At 39.7% G+C, this 26,031-nt stretch overlaps 1 protein-coding gene across 3 annotated transcripts in view; it reads right to left on the bottom strand.

Moving 5' to 3' along the window:
- Positions 1–409: 409 nt before the first annotated feature.
- pitpnc1a (phosphatidylinositol transfer protein cytoplasmic 1a) overlaps positions 410–26,031 on the bottom strand; it is a 54,903-nt gene continuing 29,281 nt past the window's right edge. For 2 of the 3 annotated variants that reach the window (XM_043235369.1, XM_043235368.1), the window contains exons 2-9: positions 21,095–21,243; positions 16,107–16,195; positions 14,864–14,871; positions 10,324–10,395; positions 5,635–5,730; positions 3,455–3,610; positions 2,967–3,030; positions 410–1,772 (exon numbers count right to left, since the gene is read on the bottom strand). In XM_043235369.1, the coding sequence (XP_043091304.1) occupies positions 1,459–1,772; positions 2,967–3,030; positions 3,455–3,610; positions 5,635–5,730; positions 10,324–10,395; positions 14,864–14,871; positions 16,107–16,195; positions 21,095–21,243 (948 nt within the window). In that variant the 3' untranslated portion in view covers positions 410–1,458. The remainder of the gene's footprint in view (positions 1,773–2,966; positions 3,031–3,454; positions 3,611–5,634; positions 5,731–10,323; positions 10,396–14,863; positions 14,872–16,106; positions 16,196–21,094; positions 21,244–26,031) is intronic. The other variant, XR_006250491.1, reaches the window with a different exon arrangement.

Genomic DNA, 26,031 nt, shown 5'->3' with positions numbered 1-26,031 from the left:
TCAATCATGCAAATAACTTTAAAACATTTTTCACCACTATAACTAGAGTAAGAATGAGCTTTATTCACAAAGTGTGCAATAACAAGGGAGTAATTTGGTGCGGTTTATATTTTATATTATAATATATATAATTTTTAATACATAATATAATCTGCTAATCTAAATAGACTGTTCCTCAAGTTAGTTTAATGAGGGAAAAAATTAATTAAAAAAAAAAGACCATTAGAATCAGAGCAAAAGCCATTGCATCTCAACTACTGAAGATATAAATGCTGTTATAATCCATCTCTTCAATGTATAACGCTACATTTCTGGTAAACACAAACTTACCCCACATAGCATATTTTGCAACTTAAACAGCAAAGACAAATGACAGGTACGGTAAAACTGGAATGAAGTAGAAATCCCATTAGATAGCAAATGCTTTAATTTCACAACGGCAGTTGACATCAAAAGCAGGATTTCCCAAGATTTGGCATGTGCATTTCTGAATCCTTTAGAAAAGAGTGTTTAAGTTTAAAAGAACAGATATGCGGGAACCAGCAAGAGTACAAGAGCTTTTCAATTTACAAAGTATACATTGGCCAGCAGCAGCAAACATTCCTTAGAGCTCAAAGATTATACAACAATCTAATGATCAAGCATTCTTTGAGGACTTAATTCATATCCATGGATAATAATGCATCACATTAATCCCAACCAAGAACATATATCATAGAACAGCATACTCAGTTACATGGCAGATGCTCCTCAACCTAACAAATATATTTATGAAGATAAACTACAGTATGTACAGACAAGTTCTGGTTTGTTTTGTATAACAACAGATCACGTAAAAGTGCTAGGCCAGTACAATTGGTATCGCTTGGTTTTCTGAGTCTGTGGGAATGGAACTGATCAAAGTTAAAGACAAGAGCATAGTGGAACCACTATCAAATTGAACCCTACATTCTTAGAAATGAGATATTTACAGTATATGTCAAACACTGATTAACTGGAGTGAGAAATTCAGAAGCCTGAGGATAAAGTCACTTAACATAATATCACAACTGAAATATTAACTGAGCAGAACGTACTATTAAATACACCACTACAGCAAAACAACAGTGGCTACAAATCCTATCCATATTCAACATATGTAGGAAAAAATGGCTCAGCAAGAAGAAGAAGAAGAAGAAAAAAAAAAGATTCAACTCGGTCTATCAATGGGACAACTCCTGAGATATTTTTAACAGTGATCTGTAATGTTTTTGTAAAGTCCGAATGCACTTTTTGGCCTATTGTAAATTAACTCCCAGTGTAAAACATGAGGTTGGACAGGTTGAAAAGCCACTCTGTGTGTGTGGGTTTGGGAAACTGTAAGTATCTCTCAGTATTTAAAGAGAGACCGATTCGATTGTGTGTTACACAGACACTTTACTGGGGTATTTTTTCAGAAACTAAGGCCAGAACTGTGGTTTACTCAGGTTGCGGGGTGCTAGGACCCCACGAAAACAGACTGGGAAGGCGGAAGACAGAGTCTCTCCGTGCTGGGTCGGGAAGAGTCAGGGTCTCCGGAGCGGACTTCTTCCGCGGTCTGTCCTTGGGCACAGAAAGGAAGTCTGGAGCTTCAGTGGAAAGGGGTGTCGAGGGAGCGCTGGATGGGCCGCTACGAGCGCAGGCCGGCAGGGGCGTCTCGCTGATGGAAATAGCTGGAGGGAAGGTTCCCAGCTTCTTATTGGTGGCTTCCTGAGTGGCTCGTTCATATTCTCTCACTTCCTCCATTGTCATGTCTTTAAACATCCAAAGCAAAGAAATTTCAATTAGTGGGTTACAGTGGACATCTGAAACATGGAGACAAAGTCTGCTCTCTAATGTAATTTATACTGGTCTAAACCTGCGGCGTTAAACTTAAATAGAGTTGCAGGATTATGGCCCCTCAGAAGTTGGGTTTGACACCCCTTGAAACAAATCCAATCATATGTTCACTAAGCTTCCATAAACAAACTGGAGTGATATATTTAAAAACAGTACTAAGTGGAGTCTGAGTAGTGAGGATGACTTTGTTTTCCCCTCGGGTCTATCCAATCCTGAGATACAGAGGATGGAGAGTTCCCCCTCCTTATTAAAGAGCAGAAGAATTAAAATGGGAAATTCAAGGTTAACTACAGGATGTCAGTGGCTCAATTTAACGCTTGCTAAGGATCAAAAGAAGACCACCAATTTCTGTGAACTAATTGTGCAAGGATCTTTTTCAGTACTTTGTACTATGAGACAAAGTGGGTGATTTTGTCATCTGCTTGTATGGTGGCTCCGAATTATAAAAACACCTCTTAAATTGCTTTCTACGGAATGTGAAAAAACACAGACTGTTTTTAAATTTGATTGACATAATGTGACTGTATTTATTTTTCAACGTCGGACTCAGTGTCCCTTGAGGACCATCTTCCTGTAGAGTTTAGCTCCAACACACCTCACTTGACGTTTCTAATGATCCTGAAGACCTTGATTAGCTGTATTTAATTGGTGCAAGAGCTAAACTGCTAAAACATGTCCCTCCGGAAGCAGGATTGGAGACCTCTGCTCTAATCTACTGCAAAAGTAAAAGACATGCTGTTTTTTTGAGGACAAAACAGCTCTGTTTTCTGTCTGGTAATCTGAACATTTTCAGTGTTTATGAACAATTTGTTCAAGCCATCTAATCTAATCAGTATGGTCAAGGTCCTTGATAAAAACACGAAGAACAATTTTAAAGAGCCGACTTTCTCAGCTGAAATATCTTTTTCTGGCTGTTTGTTCTTGCAGTGACTCATGCAAAACTAAACACGGTTGTGAGCTATGGATCACGACATCCTTCGGCATCCGTGAGGTTTGTTAGTCATGACTCTGGGACAGAGTCAACACAAAAGAAACCTCAAATAAAGGTAGAGAGAGACGAACAATCAGCACTCTGAAAAGAAGGATGTGTGCATGACTGGCTAACTTACCAATCCACTCATCAACCCAAGCGAAAGCCTGTCTATGACCCAGCAACAGCACATCTCTTACCACCTACAGAAAGAAAGACAGAAAGGTAAAATACCTGATGATTGAGATGTTGCTAAGTATACATGTGTAGTGGATGTGTTCCTGGATCTTTTTTAGGTGCTGGAGAACTACTTATGTACATATCCCTAATCATCTCTAACCCCAATGCTAACAACAGCTCTAACATCAGAAGAAAAAGCAAATATGTTGAAGCCCCAGCTCCAGCACCAAGGTAGCTAGCTAATCCTAACCCTTAAATCTGATTGGCTGACAGGAATATTGTTTCACGAGCAGCAAAGATGATCCAGGGCTGATAGATGATATTCATTGTAACCAGCTGGATAGACAGAAATATCTATAGATCTGAGTGATGAGCAGTGAGAGTAACTACAAGATTAGGGTTTTAGGGGGCTTGTCCGGGATATGCATGTGGAGTGGTGGAAGTGACCTTGTGCACATACTGCTCCACGCGTGTCTGGAGTCCCCACACCTCGAATTTCACCGTTACTAGCTTATAGGAGCACATGATGGGATCCTGTGTGTCTCTCCAGCCCTCCTGCAGCAAACCCCGGGCTGTCTTCTCTGATTTAAAGCATCGTGGGTCCTAGAATGGAAATACAGAATGGAATTTTTTTTAAAAAAAGGAATGCAAACAAAATGGTCCACAGAGTTTATTATATATACACAATACAATATAAATGTCATTTCAACCAGACTTATTTATAGCAGAATAAAAAGAAGACAGGAGATGATGGGAAGCAATGGTAAAATTCTGATTAAACCAACTATGCAAATACTAAGCAATGGATCTGACATTTGTATGCCTTATTATGCAGTTAATAATATGTGGTAAATTACACTCCAGTCCAACTTTGATCTGAGAAGATTTAGATATTCTCACTGTAAACATGTCCTTTTACTGGTTGTGTTCTGATCGGTGGCAAATTCCAGTACACAGACCAAATAGATCTATGATTTTACATTAAATTACAGGTGTTAATTAAATTATTGTTAATTATATCATTATAGCTTAATTGTTTCCCTGTATTTTTGCTTGTTTTAATTTTTCTCACCCCGTGTTATTGAGTTTAATGGCTGTACCTGCCATCCTGTTCTGGCTGATGAAACACCCGAAAGCATATTGCATCTTTGTACTTATGCACAAAATCTGAGTGAATTCCATTTAAAAGTTAGCATCACTTTGCTCTACTCACTCTAGAGAGCAGAGCACTTGAAACGCACTAACCACCCACCGGTGTTCCACAGGGTTCAGTACCTGGCCCATTTTTACACTCCCTTTGCACCAAATCACTTTGCAAACGATCACCTCTCAGAGCTTTTCCCCATTATACCTATGCAGATGAAACTCAATTCTCTTTTCACCCTCTGACAACCAAATGTCAACTGGTATTAACATATTTCTGCCTGCATACCTGAATTTATTGAAAACCGAACTGCTGATAAACCTGGCCAAAGAACAAACCCTGCCAAGACCTTGCTATTTCAATACACAACAAAATCATCTCACCCACACAAGAATGGTAAGAATGGCATCATATTCAGCAAAGTCTATTATACCTGGAGAAAACATCTCAACATTCATATTAACGGTAGCTGCCTGCAAGCTCATTGTTTTTGATCCAGTGACCTAATCTGTAAATTCTGTGTGACAAATGTGAAAAAACAAAACAAAACAAAAACACTTTTGACACTTTGACCAATGCCAATTTAACAGCATGTCCTAGATGAAGTTCAGTTTTAGGGTTTTTAACCTCAACACACTACACACTTTATTCAAATCACTACTTTCTACATATTTCTTCTTTTAAAACGATTGTTACTGCACTGTTGTTTCTTCGCAGTGTTATGCTCTACTTAATGTTATGTAGCTACTTAAAGGTAAGCCTTTTTATTGTTGATAAAATAACATTTGGCCACCAAATGCTTTCGAACAAACACTTACTTGCTTTATTAGCATTGTGCCCCATTAGGACACAGCGCTCACGTTGTTTTCTGTGACACAAGTGATTTTATTTGTCTAAATGAGGACTAGAGTGAGCACTTATCATTCCCAGCACTGCAGCTGTTCTTTTACCTTCCACATCTAATCCCACCTCTGCTTTTTCATTCCTCAAACAGAACCACTGCTGGCCTGGATCCTTAGATAGCAAGCTCCTGCCAGAGAAAGATAACACTGCACTCCTCTCATCTGTCTATGCTTACCTCGGCAGGAGGAGAGAGACAGTGTGTGGAAATGAATTGCTGCAGTGGTACAGTAGTACAGAGTCGATTCTGAGTCTTGTGCGTATCCAGTAGAGATCTCAACAGGGTCTTTTAAATAATTCAGCATTGGCTTAAAAATAACCCATACTCCTTTGTTTTCTTCTATGTGGGAGAAGCACTCCCCTGTTTCCTCAAAACACAATCCCATCAGCACTAAATACCATATCAACAGAGCTCAAATGAATAAATCATAGAGGTCAGTGTGGAAAATATTGGAGGTGTTTATTAGCACATACTCTACCTTAGAGGGAAATCAGTACTTTGGACATTTGTATTGCTTATAAATGATTTATCATCTATATGATGGATAGTATATTTGTGTGTTTTATTGAAGAAATATCTTACCTCGGACTCTTTGTAGTAGCGCTCTGGGATCTCGTCGTAGGCAATGTCAATAAAGCACACCTCCGTTTCTTCATCTCGAAGCTCTGTATCAAAGATCTAGAGCACAACGAGAGGATGTTAGAAAGAAAATTATTGTAGAAAAAATGTACTAAAATTGTCAGGATGCACTTAAGCTCCAAATTAGTTTTAACCAGATGTGATGTGACAATTTTCTGTCGTTCACACAAATATTGGTTTTCAGTTCACACTGATATGGGGAGGGGGAGGGGAATGATAAATTATGGTGAAAATCAAGCTAACAACTAAAAGAAAATGTTGTCGGTTGTGGCTCATTGCAGTAGTAGACTTAAGTGAATAAAGGGATCATTCATCCAAAAATGAAAATTCAGTCAATAACTGCTTACCTTCGTGACATTTTTTCATCTTTGGAACACAAATTAAGATATTTTTGATGAAATCTGAGAGTGTTCTGCCCCTGCATAGACAACAAAGCAGCTTCCACATTCACCTATCCCTTTAAATCAGGGGTGTCCAATTCGCTCCTGAAGGGTTAATATCCAAGATAGTGTATCTCCAGTCTGCTCCAATACATTGGCTGGAAGTTTGTAGTAATCCAGATAGACCTTGATTAGCTGGTCCAGGTGTATTTAATTAGGGCTGGAGCTAATGTCTGCAGGACAGTGACCCTTCAGCAGCAGGACTGGACAACCCTAGATTAATCCCTCGTCACAAAGTTGTTGTATTGTTGTTTACTAGTTAGTCTCACACACAAGAGTTTGATATATACTGCACACAAAACTGAACAACATGTTTTAAACAATTCGCCAAGAAAGTAAGTCATGCTTTACAAGTTCCCAGACTAATGCACTAATGATTGAGTGTCTGAACTTCACGTTGAATCAAGTAAACTGTTGTTTGTCATTTTCCATCAACCAGACATGACTCTTTTTATCCTTATGGTGGGTGTTGAACCACAGTAGCTGCTCAACTTTGTCACCATCACAAATCATCAATTTCCGGGTTGCTTATTTGCAGAAAAGCACTCTCAGCATGAGCTCAAGATTGTTCATTTGTCACCAGGATATGACTAAGTCTAAGTCTTTCTGTTGTGGGTAAATCGTCCTCAACTCTCAGAAGACTCCAACACTACTACAGCGGCAGGCTCCATGCTGTCCACAAGAAGGAGCTCTCGGTCCTCGCGCGAGTCAATGCCAGCGTGCGCGTATTGCATAAGCTGCCACTCATCCGAGTGCTTGCAGCCTAACAAAGACTTTAATGGGTGAGAGCGCTCCGCTTCAAAGGATCAGGTGCTTTCAGGTGAGAGAACGGCTCTCCTGTTGTCTGCCACCTGTGCGGGTTTGCCAATTACATTGTAATTCTTTTCATATCCAACTGACAGTAAGCTTCAGGGGTGACATGGAGAGAAATGGAGAGAAATGTATAGAACCTCTTTATCTTAAAATGTAGACATAAAGGAGAGTGCACTAGCTGTGAGAGCAAGGATGGGTAGAAACCGTAAAATAAAGAATAAAAGGGGATGACATGACAAAGTAGCTGAATATTTAATCAAATAAAATACGTTGGATCTTATCAAGAGAAATGGAGGGGCGGAAAGGAAAACTTGACTCTAATAAATAAAATCGGCCTTAATTTCTGAGATGTGGAGTCAAAGAATGGAACTCAGACAAGGTTGTTTATCAAAGTCGAAGAACAAAACACAAGAACCAACTCTAAATCCCAACGGTGGTGATAAGCAACACTAAAGTAGACTCCGGCTGCAACGCAGACTAATGCATGCTGGAGTGCGGCGTTTAAACTTCAAAGCGGCCAACATGGCTGAAATGTAGGGAAAACATCAGAAACAGCCTCTCACGCCAACGAGGAGGCGGAATACAGATCAAGGATTCGTGTTTTCTCCTCTTACAGATGCAGACGGAGTTCTACAGGTGCAAAAAGACAAGAGACAAGCGAGGAGGTGGGTTCAAGACGGCTGAAGACAGCAAAGTGCTGCCCCTTGTACCTGCAGAGGTACATGAAAGGTCCATGAAGAATGAGTCTGGTGTAGAATAACTTGACTGGCCTGCATAAAGTTCACACCTGAAGCACACTAAACACCTTGCAATAGGAAACGCCGGCAAGACCCTGTCATCAAATGTCACTGCCACTCGTGCATTCATTTGACAACATTTAGTCAGTGAGCAGGTGTGCAAGCGTCCAAATACACTGTCAGGTTAAAATAAATGACACATTTCAAAAGAAATGTCTTGAGACCTTGTATGTTTCCTCATTCCAAAATACTAGGACTACAAATAATACTCAACGATCTTGTTTTTTCATGCAACATTATTAATGAAAAAAAAAAAAAAAGAATAAGATGTAGTTACAAAATAAATATTTTCATGCTTGAGCTCGCTAAATATAAGGACCTTCCATTGCTTTCATTTTAAATGGACACTTTTTCTGTTTTCTGTTTTGCTTTTAGGAATGAGAAATCCCTAGGTCTTGATACACACACACACACACACACACACACACACACACACACACACACACACACATTAACTCTGAATGCTGTGTCATGCATGAGAAACTGCAAAATCATAATGGATCATAATGATTTTAAAGGCTTCCTTCTATTGCATGTTAAAACAATGGAATGAATTATGAATTCTCTGCCACAGCTCCATTTGGAAATAAAAGTAAGAATGAACCGAAGCACTTTACTTTATTAATGCATGTTTCTGGTTTTACAGCGCACAAAATACATTGGCGCACAGTAATCCAAATAAATAAAAATGTCTTTATAATCTCATCAAAATGTAATAATGTTCTTTTTTTTTTGGTTAAAATCACCCCCCATCCTGCAACCACCTGCATCAATAGCACAGGGCTTGTACAGGAGCCATTACTTTAAAATAACCACCTTTACAGCAGGTCAAAAGGCATAACGGCGATCCATCTGTGATGTGGGAAAAGATATTTTGGTCAAATAAAAACCGAAAAGTCTTTTAGCTGAAATTCAAAGTGATATAAAGCAAATGTAACCCTGGTCACACCTCAGAAACACCAGGGTTCATCTCCGCAGTGGGAACTGGGCTTCTTGTTAAAATACAAGGATTAATGGTGCAAGATACAAAGAAATGCAGCAGGAGAACCTGCTTTAGAAAGCTCTACAGTTAAAAATATGTGTACTGAACAATTAATTTATCTTGATTACTTAAATGTAATGATGCTTAAACATATTTACAAGATGCCCTGTTAACGTTGCGCGGGTGATAGGTCTTGATTTCAGCACCACGGACAGGGCAAATCAACAGCACACGGCCGCTGGAGCGAGATGGGTTTTCTGCTCATCAGCAGCCGTTACTAAAGAAGTGTTGGCATCTCAACCGAGTGTGAAACACGGATGGTGAAAGAATGCAACGTGTTCCGTTATTTCTCACCTGCAGATGCAGAAATAGCCCTGAGGCGAACCAACCAGCACCCCACAAACTCCCAACAGATGCTACCTGGCTCCAACACCTCTCCTTCACAGTGTCACAAGCGCATTCATATTTCATTCGCTCGCCTTGTCTGCTATCAATCATTTCATTGTCTTGTTTCCAGTACGCCATTACAGTACGAAAATGCAGCATCTCATATTCCAAGATGCATAACACTCTACTGTGCTTGTTGTCGCTACTTCATCCCTTCCCAACTGATTTCTCTCCCTCTCTGAAGTACATTTAATCATTTTGAGTTCAAGCAAATCATTTGTAAATGTTGGATCTTCAAACGAACCCACACACACACACACACAAGCGCGCACACACGTTTTTCAAACTGATCACAGAAGAGGAAGAACTACGCGCCTGCAGTGAGTGATCTTTAAAATGCTCTCATTTGGGGGCAGAGGATAAAAGTGTTACTCGATGCCAAGAGCAAAGGAATAAAACAAAGCGAAATTCTTTCTAAGCGAGCGAGCATGTGTGAAGCTCGGGACAGCACAGACAGCACTGGCTCAGACAGAGCCGTCTGGAACAATCCTGATACATGTAAGCTCTCCAGACCGACGGCAGGCCAGCATTATTAAAGAGTCAAGCTCAACCCGGAATCTCTCTCCAGGACAAATCCCATCTGAAATCACAAGCGGTTTTTGGCTAGTGGTTTTTTTCCGCTTAGATTTACACAGTGTTAAGGAAGTCAAAGCCTCTGAAAACATTCCAGTAAATAATAGCGATAAGAGCTCAGATCCTGGGATTCATCAGGTACTTTCTTTGCACGAAACGGAATGTTCCTCAGAAAATGTTTATCATTAATGTATATGTATTGCGATGCTTTCATCCGTTGTTTGGACTCTCATTCCGACGGCACCCATTTACTGCAGTGATAAATTTCTCCAATCTGCTCCCATAAAAAAAACCAAACCCATAGTTCTTGGATGGCCAGAGGGAGAAATCTCAGAACTATCCCTTTAATAATGAATGAATGTTTAATCAAAGCAATAAATAAACACGGAGAGACCCACATCTCCATGAGGTTTTATAAGCACGTTAAATCTAGAGATGCTACAAACCGTTTCTGAGACCGTACCAGGCTTTCTTGTTAGCTTTGTCCGTCGCTCCTCTCAACAAGTTTCGCTTCACAGAAAGGATTTAGATGAAATACTAAAATGAGAAAAGATGTAATCATTGCATCCGGTATACGTACGTTGTCATTGATGCCTTTGTTGTCTTCGTACTTTGTCTCAACGTGGATGGAGAACTTTGGCAGGAAAGAGCACTACAGAAGAGAAAAAGGTTAAACGTGTCAAATGAGTTATATTAGGAAAAAACAGCCACCCTGAGAAGTCTTTGGATTCTTAAAAACAATGTATTTGTGTGAAAACATTCAGCAGTTTTTTTGTTTTTTTTTGTGCGTGGACATATTAAGTAATTTCTCTGAATTCACACTGCAGAGGAAACAATCACATTAAGGACAATCAACTTAATGCACTAACAACTTTTTGACAACCACATAATATAATACTTGTCTTCATTTAGCACTACATCTTTTGCTCACCACTGGATCCTGTGGGTGCCGTCGATACGAGAGTCCAAATAAACGCAAATAAAAGAGCGCACCGCACCACTCCAGTCCGTCGATAGATGTCTTGTGAAGTGAAGCTTTGTGTGTTTGTGAGAAACAAATCCGTCAACACATTTTCAACTTTAAATTGTTTCTCACATCCATAAGAAGTCCATAAAAACTCTTCCTCCAGCGAAAAAGTCCATCCCTATTGTTCTCTCATCAAAATCCACCAACGTATTTCTTTAAAATAGTTTTTGCTCATAACCAGTGCTTGATCTGTGCATATTTTTCTCCCGAAAGAACTTTTTTTTTTTTTTCTTTCTTCAGAGGAGAACTGCAGAAAGCAATATTATGGAGGGAGGATTCGTGCTTTGGCCAGAAGGTTTGATGTTAAAAAAACCAACTTGATGATGGTGTCTTTTTGTGATGGACCGGAGTGGTGCGGATTATTGTGACGCTTTCATCAGCCCTTTAGACTCTCATCCTGACGGCGCCCATTCACTGCAGAGAACACAAGTGATGTGAATGCTCACTTTTCAATGAACCGTTCCTTTACGGACGAGGCTTAAGCCTGGTCCTAGACTGAAATGTGAATCTGATCATTTTCAATCATGGAGCGACCTTAAAATATCGTCTCAATTGTCTTGTCTTGTCTTAAGATGCGCACCAGTAATGTTTTTTTCTAAGGCATGTTTGTAATTAAATGGCCTAATCCTGTCTTAGTCTATCTAACCGGGCCCAAGTATGTAAATACTCCATTACCTATAATGAATATTGCATATCAACAGACGATTAGGGAAAAATAACCCCGTTGAATGCTTAATTCTGTTTAGTCCGGTAACTAATTTTAGAGATCTATCAAGAAGGGTCAAAGCCTCGTTCATGAACACGCTGCCTGCATGCTCTCAGTGGATCTGCTGCACTGCAGGGCAATGCGCTTCAGTGTGATTGTGTTTTATGAGCCTGGCGTTCTGCTGTAATGATGAGCTCTTTTTCTGCCTGGCTGGATTTACAGCCCCCCTGTCCTCCTCCTCTCTCCTCCCCACACGTCCTGAAGCTGTAGCCCCTCCGAGACCCAACACGCTGCTGCCTGATTAGATTAAGCACTGCTCCCGCAATCGCTATGGAGATCAATAAAGGCTGAGTTACGTAATACTGGAGGAAACGCTGGAGCACTGGGGGAAGGGCAAGAGATCGAGGAGAAGAGAAGAAGGGCAGATCAAACCCGCAAGGCGCCGTTGAGTTACGACTCGGTTTCAAAACCTTAATCGCTGTTTACCAACTACGCATCGTTTAAAAGTAGTACACTACGGGGCCGCTGAAAGCTCGAAGCTGATTGGCTGACGAAGGGAACTGAGCGGAGAATGAAGTTCCAGGCAGCTCTTTGGCTGTTCGTATCACTTCGCCCAAATGGTTTCTAATAGCCTCTTTCGGAGTAGAAGTAAATTTTACGCTACTGGCAAAAAACAAGACGATGTGTTATACTGAACTTTTTTAACGGGGCAAATACGTAGTGAAAAAGAAGTGAACTTAATTGTACGGAACTGTATGCACTTCACCGAGACTCCAATAATAACGGCTCACAGAACGAGAAGCATATTCGCCCCTTACATATCTGTACTATGGATGTAATCCAAATGAATTGAAATTAGCATCGAGCGGATATACGGGAAGCGTCTGTTTTGGCAGTCCAGAGCAGTGAACACCCACATTTTCTGCAGCCTGGGTGCCAGCAGTGTTTTTCCCCATTCATTTTCTCCACAGAGATTTCAAAGGATTCTTGTAAGGCATGAACCAAACCGGCTAGCTCCGAAACGACGCGCAGCTTTGATCTCGAACGAAAAGCATAATAGAAATTTGGAAAAAGATGGAAAATTGGGAACGAACTACTCACGCTGCTCGTGATCTGTACCTTCTGAGCTCTAATGCGGGACTCGATTAAATTAGCGTCGGATAAAATGAAAGTTTGATACGTTGACTGCGAAAAAGCCTTACCTAGGACATGTATTTATAAAAATATATTGTCTCCATAATCAATCAGCCGATAAATGAGCGTATTTCAGTGGCGTTTAGGTAGTGACTGTCACAAACTGTAGCTGTTGCCATTTTGTGCTTATTTTTCACATCCTTGGGGCTTTTCTCGTCTTTCCCCAGCTCTCATTTGAGCGGTTTGTATCCCGTTGTTCCTGGCATATGGTTGATTATGATAATGGTATTCGGATGAAGAGCTCTCTCATTCATCTCTAGGTACAGATACGGCACGCAGAGCCACTCCAAGATGCACCGACTGTCGGCCAGATTAAGCTAAACCTTAATCCTCCACCCATCTCCGCCGCTCATTTAAACCGACGCGTCATGTGCTGCTGCTGACTTTCATCAGTATGCATTTTATTCTCAGCGACATTCACTTGAGATTTATGCATCTGAATTGCGTCTAAAATTTCCATCCATTTGGACTGAACGCACTTTTAACATAAACTAATAAACTTAATGTGTTTGATCGGAGTGGATGGAAATTTTAAATGCGACTCGGATACCTAATCTTGAACCTATAATAATAGTAATAATAATAATAATAATGATGATAAAAACATTTTTAATATTTAGATACCTAATCTTGAAATTCACATTATTAAGCCTCAGGCTGAAGGAAGAACCTCTGTCTCAAAATTTAACAGTAATGTTTTACTTTACTAGTTACATGAAAAAGTCATTTACTCGTGCAAAATACGGATCGGTTTTCATTTTATGAGTTTTGATAAGAAAGGAAAATCTGAAAAGAACTCTGTGTACAAGGACCTTAAGTCCCAGTACGCTGATCTTTTCATTATTATTGCAATTTAAACACACGCTAGACAGACATAGATCTGATCTCACATCTTCTGACACAGAGCAAATTAAAAGTCTTCAAAATTTTCAAAAACACGCTTTTTCATTCCACGCCTGGTATTTTTTAATGTAAATAGCCCCTAAGGTACCAATACTTTAGACCTTCAATATATTCATAAGGCTCAGAGGAGTCCTGAGGTGTTAAAATGTATATTGCTCTTTCGAATAAGCACAAGGTTTTCCACGAAACCTAATATGGTCTCCAAGGAGCTCGAAGACACCTGGTCCGCCTGCTTTTCCAATACACTCTAATTATATTGCAGCACAGCAAGGGAAAACAAGCACGGTGCATTCTGGGATAACATGACAACATGGTTGGTGGTTAAGAGGAGTCAGATCCTAGTGAGCTTGATGTGAACTACACAGACAAGATAACTGAAATAGAAAGAGAGCGATTAAAAGAGCGCCACGTTGTAAAATATGGAGCTTTTCGTGTGAAACACAGGAGACTCGGCTCAGCACCGGATTCGATTTCAGCAAGTCAAAATGCAGTGAAATACAGTAATATTAAGAAGTCATTACCGTTTAAAATGATTACATTATTACAGTTATTGTAGTTTAAAACAACTGTTTTCTTTTTGAAAAAAATAAAACGTTTATTACTGTGATGTAAATCTGAACTGGCACACGATCCTTCAGAAATCTTTCTAATAAAGATGACTTTTTTTTTTCATTCTTTGATGAATAGAATGGTTAAAAGAACAGCATTCATTAGAAACCGAAATCTTGTATAAATGTGAAATTAAATGTGTCCTTGCTGAATAAAAGTGTTCATTTAAAAAAAAAAAGAAAAATGATTATTAAGTAAAAAAAAAAAGTTTATTATTCAAAAATCTTTTAAATGGTTATATGGGATTATTTGTGTACTACAGTATGAAGTAAAGTATGTTTCATGGCTACCAAAACACACATAAACATACATTAATGACCCAGCATTCACAGTTCAGTTAATGTCAAGCAGAGAGCAGTGCATTGTGGGAGATCAGAGTGTATGTCTGTGTTAAACATTAGAAGCACTGAACCGCTACGCCTCTAATAATCATAAAAACAATCAACCAAGAGCACGAGCTATTATAAATGCCAAAGGTACTTCAGTATTTAGCTGATGCTTGAAAAACGTCCTTCTACGGTCTCGGTAGGACAATGTACCGGCTCTTCTAACTGAATACTGTCTATTAAAATGTGATGTTTTAATGAAGAGAGCGTGTTTATTAGCATATTATTGGCATTGACATTTTGGTTTTGAGTTTCAAGAACTCAAATAAATAAAAGAAGCAGCAGCCATACTCACTGTATACTCTGAGCCGGCGGCGAGGGAGGAGATGGGTCGAGAAGATGATGGGAAGAGAGACGCAAAGAGAAACAGAGAGAGGCTTCGTGTTAAAGGTCATGGCAATAAGCGCATGGCAGTCTTGAAGCCATCAAACATTCAATCACAGAAAGACCTCCAGTTCTTCAGTGAATTGAAGTTCTTTCTGTTGTGTGTGTGTGTGTGTGTTCAAGCATTCCCTTTGATTTGGTGTCATTTCCAAGGCATTTGCTCGATTGCTGCGATTCAGCACGTCAAAAAGAAGCTCCTGACGAATGGCATTTGTCACATTTAAGATTCAGTACTGTACATACTGTCCAAGTAACATCCTTACGGAATAGGTATTCCTTACGGTAACATAGATATTCTACAGTGAGCTGAGACTAACCAAAAAAAAACACTCGGCATTTGATAAAGAACAAGTGACTTATTGTTTAAAGCCTATCAAACCTATTCATAGAAGCATTGAACAGGCACTTTCTAAAAATAGAGTACACTTTGGTGTCCTGTTACCATTTTAAGCATTAGACGCACTATTTCTATTTCCGTGTCTTCTTTGTAGAGAAAACAACAAATAAACTGTTATCCTGTCTAACGTACAACGAACCTAAAGTGGAATGTCTTTTTCTACGGTCATGATATATTGTCACGACAAAGCAATAATATGAAGAAAATCTTGCTGCTTGATTAAAACCAACCCACAGATATTTCGACATGAACAGATCTGTAGAAATGTAGCATTCATCAATGGATGCTCTGCAGTGAATGGGTGCCGTCAGAACGGATAAAAACATCACGATAAGTAACCCACATGACTCCATCAGTTAACGTCTTGAGAAGTGAAAAGCTGCATGTTTGTACCAAACAACAGCCTTAATACGGCATTTTTAATTCTATTTTTGGCTAAAATACTGCTTTTTTGAGTAAAAAGGTCATTCGTCTGATTCAGGAGAGAAATATACACCGATCGAGCACTGCTTAAAGAAACAAATACATACAAAAACATCCGTCCAATCTATTGGTCAAAAATATTGGCACCCATTCACGGCAGAGGATCCATTGGTGAGCAAGTGCTACGTTTCCTCAAATCTGTAAACAAACTCATCTACATATTTCAAGGCTTGAGGGCGAGCACATATTCTGCCTTTTTTATTTCTAGGTGAACCATTTCTTTAAGCAATTACAAAGGCACTGCACGCCTGCAAGTCAAAAGGTGTGTAGTTACCGGTAATGGTGTAGGGATAATAATTCCACGCTTTCTCCGTCACATAGAAGATTTTGGGCACCACAGCTTTGGCCCAGCTGGGAAGCTTGCTGAAAGAGACCAAAAAGGAAGGAGAAGTATTGAGAAGAAAGTGTAGAGTGCCAATCGCCCCGTCCCCCCGGCTGTAATAACAGTAGTAATGACAGACTAATAGCTGCGGCGAGAAAGCGCTGACGGCCGCTCGGGGAGGAAGATGCTCTTTCATTCTCATCTGAGATCAGGTTTCCTTGATCGCTGCCAAAACTCATTCTCTTTAAGAGCAGCTGCAGAAACGTTCTTCAGTCAGTCAGAGTCCTGACAGACGACTGCGAATGTGAGTTTGACTGTATATCAGTCACGTCCTCCATCCTCGGTGATTAGTATACTAATGCCTTGTTTTGGAGTGAATCTGTCGCACGGGGTTCAAATGTTTTGCTTTTCTTTAATAGCGAGAATGCATTAAATCGATACAACGTTACAAAGGTATCTGTATTAAAAAAAGTTGACATTTTCCACAAAAATATTAAAAGCAACACAACTATTTTTTATATTAATCATTTCAAATGTTTCTTGAGCTTCAAATCAGCATAGTGTGATGATTTCTGAAGGATCATGTGACTCTGAAGACCGGAGCAATGATGGTGAAAATTCACAGGAATGTATTGTAACTATTAAAAAATACCTTCAAATATACCTTTCAGATCTGACAAAACTAAAGGATCTTGAAGGTTCCCATGAGACATTAGAGAAAGAAATAAACCCAATGCATTTATTTAGAATAGAGACGTAATAGATTTTTAATAGGGTGCGTTTGGGATTAATTCGTGATGTCTCTTCACTTTACATTTTGTTTTTACAGCCAAAAGAGTACAAAAAAAACACACTTGCATTCTAACAGGGTTTCAGCAAGTTATGTGCTTGTCCCTAAATAAATAAAATGGAAAAGTACATTGGTGTTAAGAACCTTCAGCTGATTCATTTTTGAGTAGGAGTGTTGCTATTTTCAAACGTAATGGCAGGCGCGATTGTTCAACATCTTTTGTGCCGCGTCTAAATAATCAGTGGCTCTCATTCACTAAAATGAAAATTCTGTCATTATTTATTCACCCTCATGTCAGTCCAAATCTCAACACAAAAGACTTTTCAGCACATGCCATAAAACCACCAGGAGCTATCAAGTGCCAAAAAAGCAAAGCATCAGAAAAGTCTGACGAAATTGACGTCAGTATTCACCGATGACCCTCGCCCCAAAACTCGTATCTAAGCCCACGACTGCTATAATAAAAAAGGTAAAAGTTTTCGGGGTCAACCAGTCCTTGTAAAACACAACGATGCAAAAATCGCATCGCCGCTGGGTACACGCATCCGACAAAGCAACGAAATCAATGAGGTGTCGGGGAAGCGCGATGCATTTTCGTCTTGACGCGGCGAGCTCTTCTCACGCCCTTCTGCAGTCGCGTCCTAAATAAACCAGATGCAGAGCGGATGGAACTGGGACGGGTGCCAGTCCTAAAAGCCTGAGCAGCGGGAATAAAGGGAGGTTTTATGCAGGCCTTGCACATTTCGCTGGCGCATGACTCTGCACATCTGCGATGCAAACCTGAGGGACGCAAACCTCGCCCTGAGGGCTTTTAAAATGCAAATGGATTTTTTCAGAAACGAGCCTACGAGAAACCCGATTGCATCGTGCAACTCTTCCCGGACGCCCGAACCCATCCATTTTTCATCAGTTTCGGTCTGAGGCGAATCAAAAAGACGCCGGCGTTCTAGATCGGGTCCCGGGGCGACGGCCACAGCTTGCGTAAGCGGCATGGCACGCGCGAGCGCGAAAGCAGGTGGCCCGTGGGCGAAAAGGCAGGTACAGCTTCCCACAGCCAAATCTCGAATTATACACGTGCTATAAAAGCGCGAGCTCAGCCGTCTCCCGTCCCACGCACATCTCAAGCTCCCCACACGCTCTCTTATTTTCTCTGTTCCTTCTTTTTTGTTCTCGTGTACGCTCCGCTTTGACTACTCCTCCTCACCACGTCTGTTATCCCCTCTAGTTTGTCATCTAGAGTTTCGCGCCGATTTGGGGTTTGGAGGGCGAATTCGTTCCAATCCGTTCGTTGCGACCGCTACTGTAGTCATCCTACTGTATGAAAAGGATGCTTGTTTTGGCTGGTAAGAAAGTACTGGAAGCAGCTCGTAACCCTCGTGAATCTGCAGGCACTCATAAGTGTTGAAATGGTGAGCTACTTAAGCGTTCCTGGTAAATTTAGTCTGAGACTCAGACACCGGGTCAAAGGTTAGAAGCTTGTTTTTAATGGGTCTGCATAATTGAAAACACACTTTTAAATATCTGGCTTCTTTTATTGTAGGCTATGTTTACACAAACAGTGTCCTTTTGCTTGGATTTCTGTTCTTTCGTTTTAATTTGCGTCCTTTTTTTTGTTTCGTGCTTTTTGGTTTTGGGTTTTTGTGGGGTTTTTTTGTTTGCCCGATCAAAACCAATTTCAGGAATGGTGCGATATCCGATTTTTGGAAACGTGTTTCAGTCTTTCAGTCCTCTTGAATAGTCCCTTGAATAGTCAACGCTCTTTTCACGGGTCCGTATCTTTTTCGTTTCGGTTCCTTACGCCGCTGTCTGCAGCAAATTCAGATTTGTATACTTTACTGTAAAGAACAACAATCAGGGGCGAAACATGCATTGTTAAAGTCTCACGCATGGTGAACCTACGCAAGTTTGCCTCGTTACTATGACAACTGGTGTGGACGTGCTAGCAAAAGTGACTGCAGTCTGAACAGGAGAAAAAACAAAAAACAGATCTGTTTACATACGACCTGCATTTAAGACACTGTTTAAAAATCTGATTAAAAAAAAAAGAAAAAGTATTTAGCTGGTTATGTACAAAAGTAGAAAAGTAAAGAAGCTATTGCAATTTTTATTATTGATATAATATTATTGTATTTATCCATATTTTGAATAAGCATTTATTTTTTCTTTTCAGCTTTGATTTTAATTTAAAGTAGGTTATAATCATTTGGTATAGGCTTTCTGCGTTTTTTTGTTTTTTTTTTTAAAACTATAACACACTTTATTTTACCCCTGTGATTTTTATAAGTCTTATATATTTACAAAATATATTTTCATTTTCAAAAATTATGTTTTTTATTGCGTTATCATGTTTTTATTGTGTTAGTTAGGTGTTTTTAGTTATTTTTTTTAGCCTAGTCAAAATAACCCAGCTGCAGTTTGATATATGATTTTTGAAAAAGATTAAAAACTGTTGAAAAGTTATTTGTTTTTGTTATCAAACTCTTCATACACACACACACACACACACACAATTTATTATACACACCTAGATATATACAGTATATACACATATAAATACACATAGTCTTTTTATTACAATTAAAGTTTTTTTTTTATTAAAGTTATTTGGTTTTGCAAATGTGCTGAATTATATATAATTTATTATACAGACACACACACACACATATATGAATATACATAGCCTTTACTTATTTCAAATTATACTTATTTCAGTTAGTTGCCAAGCAACATTTCTATTTTAATAAAGTTCTTCATCTAATATTTGTATTACATATATATAATTATATATATATATATATATAGCTGAAAAGACTTTTTGATCCACAAAGCAGGACAACTGCTCTGAATGCATTGATTATTGGTGAAAATGACCAAGCGTCAAAGATTCAAAAGACAATTTGTTAAAATCATTTCTGTTGGCCACGGTCTAAACTGGTGGTCAGTGACGTCATGACCACCTCTCAGCCAATCATGACCCGCGGAAGAACAGTTTAATCAAGCCTGGTCCTGGGGGACTGATGTCTCGGTTCAATAAAGCCTCTCTCCAAAAACACATCTGCGTGAGCGATTGATTTATCAGTGGCCAGAATGAGCGGCGTCTTGGGGGACGGTGTCCTGAACCCATTTGCTGGCTATTTTTGGGAAAGTGTTTGGGTCTCTAGTCATGCCCTTGCTTATTCTTGTTAAACCAGCAGCAGCTCGGAGACTGCTCTCTTAGTGAGAATGAATTGAAGATCTCCGGTGGACTGCGCTGACCCCGGCTGAGGCTCAATGTCAATGTACTATAAAACATTTAGAAAAGAGGCTGAAAAGACCGGTGAAAAGAGGGAGATCTGCAGATAGCACACAGAAAGAGAAAATTAAAGAAAGGCCAGATTTGGCTAAAGGTTAAACGGTGAGAAAATCTAAGATCCGAAAAAGTGAAATGTTAGAAGCTTTATTTCAAGATGATGTATGGTAGGCTTTGAGCCACATTGAGCAACAGAGGCTATCGTATTATTAATTGTACATTTAAATAAATTTCTGATGCTAACACATTCATGTTGAATAATGGCTGAATAATTACGCACATAATAATTACACAAGAAACGGGCTATATTTAGCTTAAAAAGATATCCCTTATGCTCACAGAGGCCACATTTATTTAATAAAAGAATACCGTAAAAACAGTAATATTGTAAAATATTTTTAATTGTAATTTATTTCTGTGATACAAACCTGATTTTTTAAAAATTATTACTCCAATCTTCAGTGTCACATGATCCTTAAGAAATCTTAATGTTCAAATTTTAATTTGGTGCTCAAGAAAAGTAGAAAACAGTTTAGACCATTATACGCTACCTTTCAAAAGTTTGGATTAAAATAAAAAAAAAAATAATTATGCACGCTTTTATTCAGCAAAGATGCATTAAAATGAATCAAAAGTGGCAGTGAAGATATTTGTATCGTTTCCAAACAATTAAATGCAGTTCTTTTGAACTGTCTGAATCCTAAAAAACTAGCAGTTTTGACAACAATTTTAACACCGCTATTAAGACTCGTCGTTAGTAATTGAACACCAATAAAAATATATTGATAATACTGTTAGTAGTGCCTCAAACACTTTGAACTGACACACCGAGAGAATCTGCAGAAGTATTTAGCCACTCACTTGTTGAGATAAATGCGTTTCTCAGTGAACTGTCCCGGGCCGTAGTTGGGGTCTTCGTAGGGCTCGTTCTGCACCACCTCCACTCCCTCTCCTCTCTCGCTCTGCTCATGGCTGTGCTTGCTGATCATGTACAGCTGACCAATCCTGTACTAGAGGCACAGACACAAAACAGTCATACTCAACTCACCAAAACCAGCGTTTCTTTCATTGACGAATTAAAGCTGCGGTCGAACATAGATGGCGACAAAGAGCCAAAACCTACGGACTGCAGCTTTAATTATTCATTCGATTTCACGCACACTTCCAACGTCGCATTACGTTATATCTGACTTTCAGATTTATACGCGCACTTTTTTAACGTTCGCCCAACTGTCCCCTTCTGTTAACTGCCAAAATATCGAGCGGAAATAAATCAGATCAAAGCAGCGCAAGATTAAGCGGAGCCCTCGGTCCTCCGCAGGAATGAGTTTCAGACCCTAGCAGATGTCAGCAGAAACACACCGCGGCCTTGCACTCGCGAGCGGGGTCATGCTCCGCCTGATGCAGGAAGCGCTATCATAAGTTGTGGAGTGTATGACAGCTGTGACAGCTGCTTATCTGCGTGAACAGAACAGGCCCCGGGCATCTGTTCAGCTCCCTGCATCTCCAGCCCAGCCGCTGCCTCGCCGGGGACACGCAAAGATCCTTATCAAGCCAGTCATACATGCGGAGTATGACCGCTGCCCTGCAGCTCATGCGGTTATATTTATATGTCGGCGATAAGATATGACGTACTTCTTTTTTTTTTTTAAAGCCTTCAGGCTGGCCAGATGCTGACTTTGTGTGTGCCCCGGCCAAGATGAACATCGCCGCAATCGTAGTCAAGATGAATATCTTGGTCTTCGAAGTGTTCGAGTGAAAGAACATCTCTAACTAGCTACACAATGTTTCTACTTTTCCTTTAGCACTACTATACATGTCTTTAAAAAGGAGCTATAAATGTCTACTGCTTTTGCTGATTACATCTTGTACTTCTACTTCAAGTCACCTCAGTACAAACTAACTAGAACACATTCATACTAATTTATACTTATGTCATGACCATTTAAACTTGGCTTTTAGTGCATGATTCTGCACAGGCAGGAGTACAGCAAAGGATTTTATTAGCCTAATCTCATGGCAATGCTAACTAATAGTTAGCTTAGCTAACTATTTATTAGCAGTTGGCTAATAAATAGCTTAAATAACGTGCATTTGAGCGCCCCTTGTGGCAACACTGAGAACACAAGGTACACTTCTGTCGCATTTTTAATCGTTTTAACACTTTGTGACGTATGACAATGCAATCAAATATAACAAATTACGTCTGTGTTGTATACTTCTGAAAAAGCGTTAGCCTAGGTGCCTAGATGACAGAATTTGAATATGTTTACACAGAAAAACAATGGAAAAGCAGCGCAATGGGATGAAAAACAATATGCTACCCATACTGCAGTATATTTGTATTATGGATTCATTTTAAAAGTATTTCCTGTCTTTGAAAAGGGAAAGCCCTTTGAAGGTGCACCGAAACTGCAGTTTGGACCTTCAACTCATTTGGAGAGAATTCCTGGAAAGTTTTTCTCAAAAACGTTAATTCTGACTGAAGAAAGAAACATATGAACCTCTTGAATGACATGGGGTTGAGCATCAGGACATTTTTATTCTGGAAGTGAGCTATTAATTTAAGTTGCTAATAGATTTCACTAGCTTTAATTCCTTTTGGAGAAGAAACAATATTTCAAATGTTCGAATCCGATGCTAGACATAACTATCATAAATGTTTAACCTCCTCTCTCCCCTGAAGCCTACCATGCTCACCTCCATGTCCTTCATTCATCTGAGCTTTTTAAAAACCACGGCTCTTTGTTTGATTAATGAGATATTGTCCTCATTGTTATCCTCTGAAACCCAATTAAAGCTGCAGAAAAAGCGAGAACGAGAGCGGCTGTGGGGTTCAAGTGGTGGTGAATAATTCATCGCTACCACTTTCACTCTGTGTGTGACGGACAGGCGTGAGGAGAGATGAGAGGACGGACAGACTGCATGAGAGTGTATTAAGTTGGGGGTGAAATACCATTTTAGAAATAAATAAATGAGGAAGGGACGGAGAAGCGCATCCCCCAGGCAACTGCTTGATCTCCTGTGATAGCAAACTTGAGTCTTTTTTTTTTTCTTTTAAGCATGACTCCAGTCTCACTCACAGCAGCACTCTGTTACCTGGAGAGTGCATGTGTTTCATGGGAATAGAGTTAGTTAATGGCGAGTCATTAGACTGTGCTGTCAGGCTGCTCTTTGAGAGCTCTTGAGGGCTGCCCTGATTGTGCTGGGGAGAGAAAACTGTAGTTTTGTTGGTACTGAAAAACCTCTCTCGGGCACACTGAAGAAAGACTTCAGCACAGAGCGGTTCATGCACTGTAGTCAACTGACTCCAGTGTGTCAACAGCATGTATGGAAGGAATGCGATTGGTACGTCTTCATGCAACGGGGTTGCCACCTTAGTAACTTGATTAAGATCAGGTTCAGAGTCGTTGCTAGAGCTTAGTTTAGTCAAAAGTGCTGACTCGTGTGTGTGTGTGTGATGACACCAGCATTTCCCAATACTATCCCAATACATTTGCTCAACAGACATGTCTGTAATTGGCTACAATGATTATTGCTTCAAGTCCAGCACACACTGTGAGACTTTGTTCATGATTTGGTTGTCTGAGATAAACTTTGAAAAACCTACAAGATTCCTGTAATACTATGCTAAAAATCAGTTGTCTTTGATCGCTGGATTGACATGTTCACCAACAGCCGATTAATGGCTGTTTTGATCAAATTTACCTTTCAACTAAGTTCTTCCAGTGATTTGCAGTGAGACGTCTCCTGAGACAAACGTTAAACCGTCTGTGTTCTTCAAGACAAGCCATGATCAGAATTAATGCTAGAGATTTCCTCTAACCACCATAAGCTTGATGCTCAATTCTGACATGTATTTGACAACCAGGTTACATCTCCTTTTAAAAGTAAATCCATGTGAAATATCTGCATTTCTGTCATGATAACTCTCAGAGAGCTTAGCACGATAATATACTACATGGTAGTGTTGTTAAAAGGCCAAGTACTTCAGTATCAAATCAGTACAAAAAATTTGCATTTTAACTGGTATCGGTACTGAATGCAGAAACAATTTGGTACCGTGACAACACTGCTACATGGCAATGTTAATGTATTTGGTCTTGGCAGAACAGGTCTGCTACGCTGCCACAGGAAACAAGTATCGATATGCTGCCAATACATCCCTAAACATGCAGTTGTGAGCATGTAGGAAATACTGCTGCTGCACATAAAACATATTTGAAATAACATTCATATAACATACATGAAACTGCCCTATAGAATATCTAGACAAGTGTTGCTGGGGAAGGTGGAGGTTTTCTGAAGCGTGCTGCAACTGATAAGCAATTACTCTCAGAGCAGCAGCTCATTGGCTGATGATGTCAAAAGAAACCTCTGGCAGCACCATGTGAATAATGATGTCATTATATCAGACTGAGGATGAAATCAAATCAGTCTTGTTTTGTTCAATTGAAACGAATCATTTCCACCCTCGGTGTGAACCTGTTGGGCAGGTGTGAACACAGCAATCGCGCTCTGGTGCAGACTTTTTTTTAGGTGAACACCTGTCATGATAGAACAACAGTTTCAAATCTTGAATAACTGTGAGTGGAAGAACTCTGAGGGTAGAATAAAGCTACACAAGCGTTAAGTGTTTAAAAGAAAGACACTACATTTAACAATGGTTGATAATCTAATGAATAAGTGTGTAAGTTGTCAGCTGAATCACCTGGAGTAACCTCCATGACAAGAACTTTCCCTCAGTTGACTTTGTGATAGTTTTATAGTGCCAGCACACACACACAAAGCAGGGCCACTTGAATACAGACACTTTAGAAATGCTTTAAAACTCTCCCAAATGATGTATTGTCAAGAAAAACGCTATTGAGAAGACAAAGTGAAAGACTGTATCTCGGGCAACAGGCTGTTGAGAGTGGGCGAGCAATGGTAACAGATGACTGTAGAGCCATTATCTACACAATACTCCTCAGACTCCACTATATCATTAAACCACAAGCAGCAGCGGCACATTTACATTCCGCCCATGCTCTACTAATTAGAAAGCTTAAGGGATTTCGTGCCCATGGAGAAAAGGAAATTAACTGTGATCTTCTTGACGAGAACAACTTCAAGTGCTTCAGCTGTCTGTACAACCAACTGGTAGCTGGCTTGTCCCAACACATTTATCTTTTTGACCTTTGAACATGTCTTTTAGACTGAACAGAAGAGGAAAATCTGTAGATGTTCTGCACATTCTGCGATTAAAAACAACTGGCAGTGAAATCCACTTTAAAGCTGATCTGTTTAATATGTATATATGAGAACATACCGGAATCACAGTTTGTAATAAATACTGCAGTCTAAATCTGACAAAATTTTGGAGAGAGGTGGTCCTCAGACCTGACGCTCACGTGGGTTTCCAGATTGAGAACACAGCAATGAGCGCAATTGACAATAGAAGGCGACAAGCTTCCTTATCAGTAATATGCTGTGTTTTCCGCCAACTGGCAACCCATGGTATTGAAAAACTATTGGGTAAATTGGCACAACAAATTGGTAATCACACAGACCAGAACACAAACAGACATTCTGACACGAACTCACAATTCAAAGTATAGTAACTGGCAGCAGATGAACCAAACGTAGCATGTTTCATAAATATCTGAACATATTGTACTTTTATGCTTTAATAAGCCAAAAAAAAACCCACATACAGCACCTTTAAATACTCCATTTATCGTTGGAATTCCTGAAGAGTTTATGTGTTGATTATGAGATTTTAGAACTATGGCAGAGGGCAATGTTTTTGCTGAAAA

The sequence above is a fragment of the Puntigrus tetrazona genome, chromosome 3, assembly GCF_018831695.1.
Source record: "Puntigrus tetrazona isolate hp1 chromosome 3, ASM1883169v1, whole genome shotgun sequence".
Lineage (NCBI taxonomy): Eukaryota > Metazoa > Chordata > Actinopteri > Cypriniformes > Cyprinidae > Puntigrus > Puntigrus tetrazona.
This window is presented reverse-complemented; position numbering and strand designations above follow the sequence as displayed.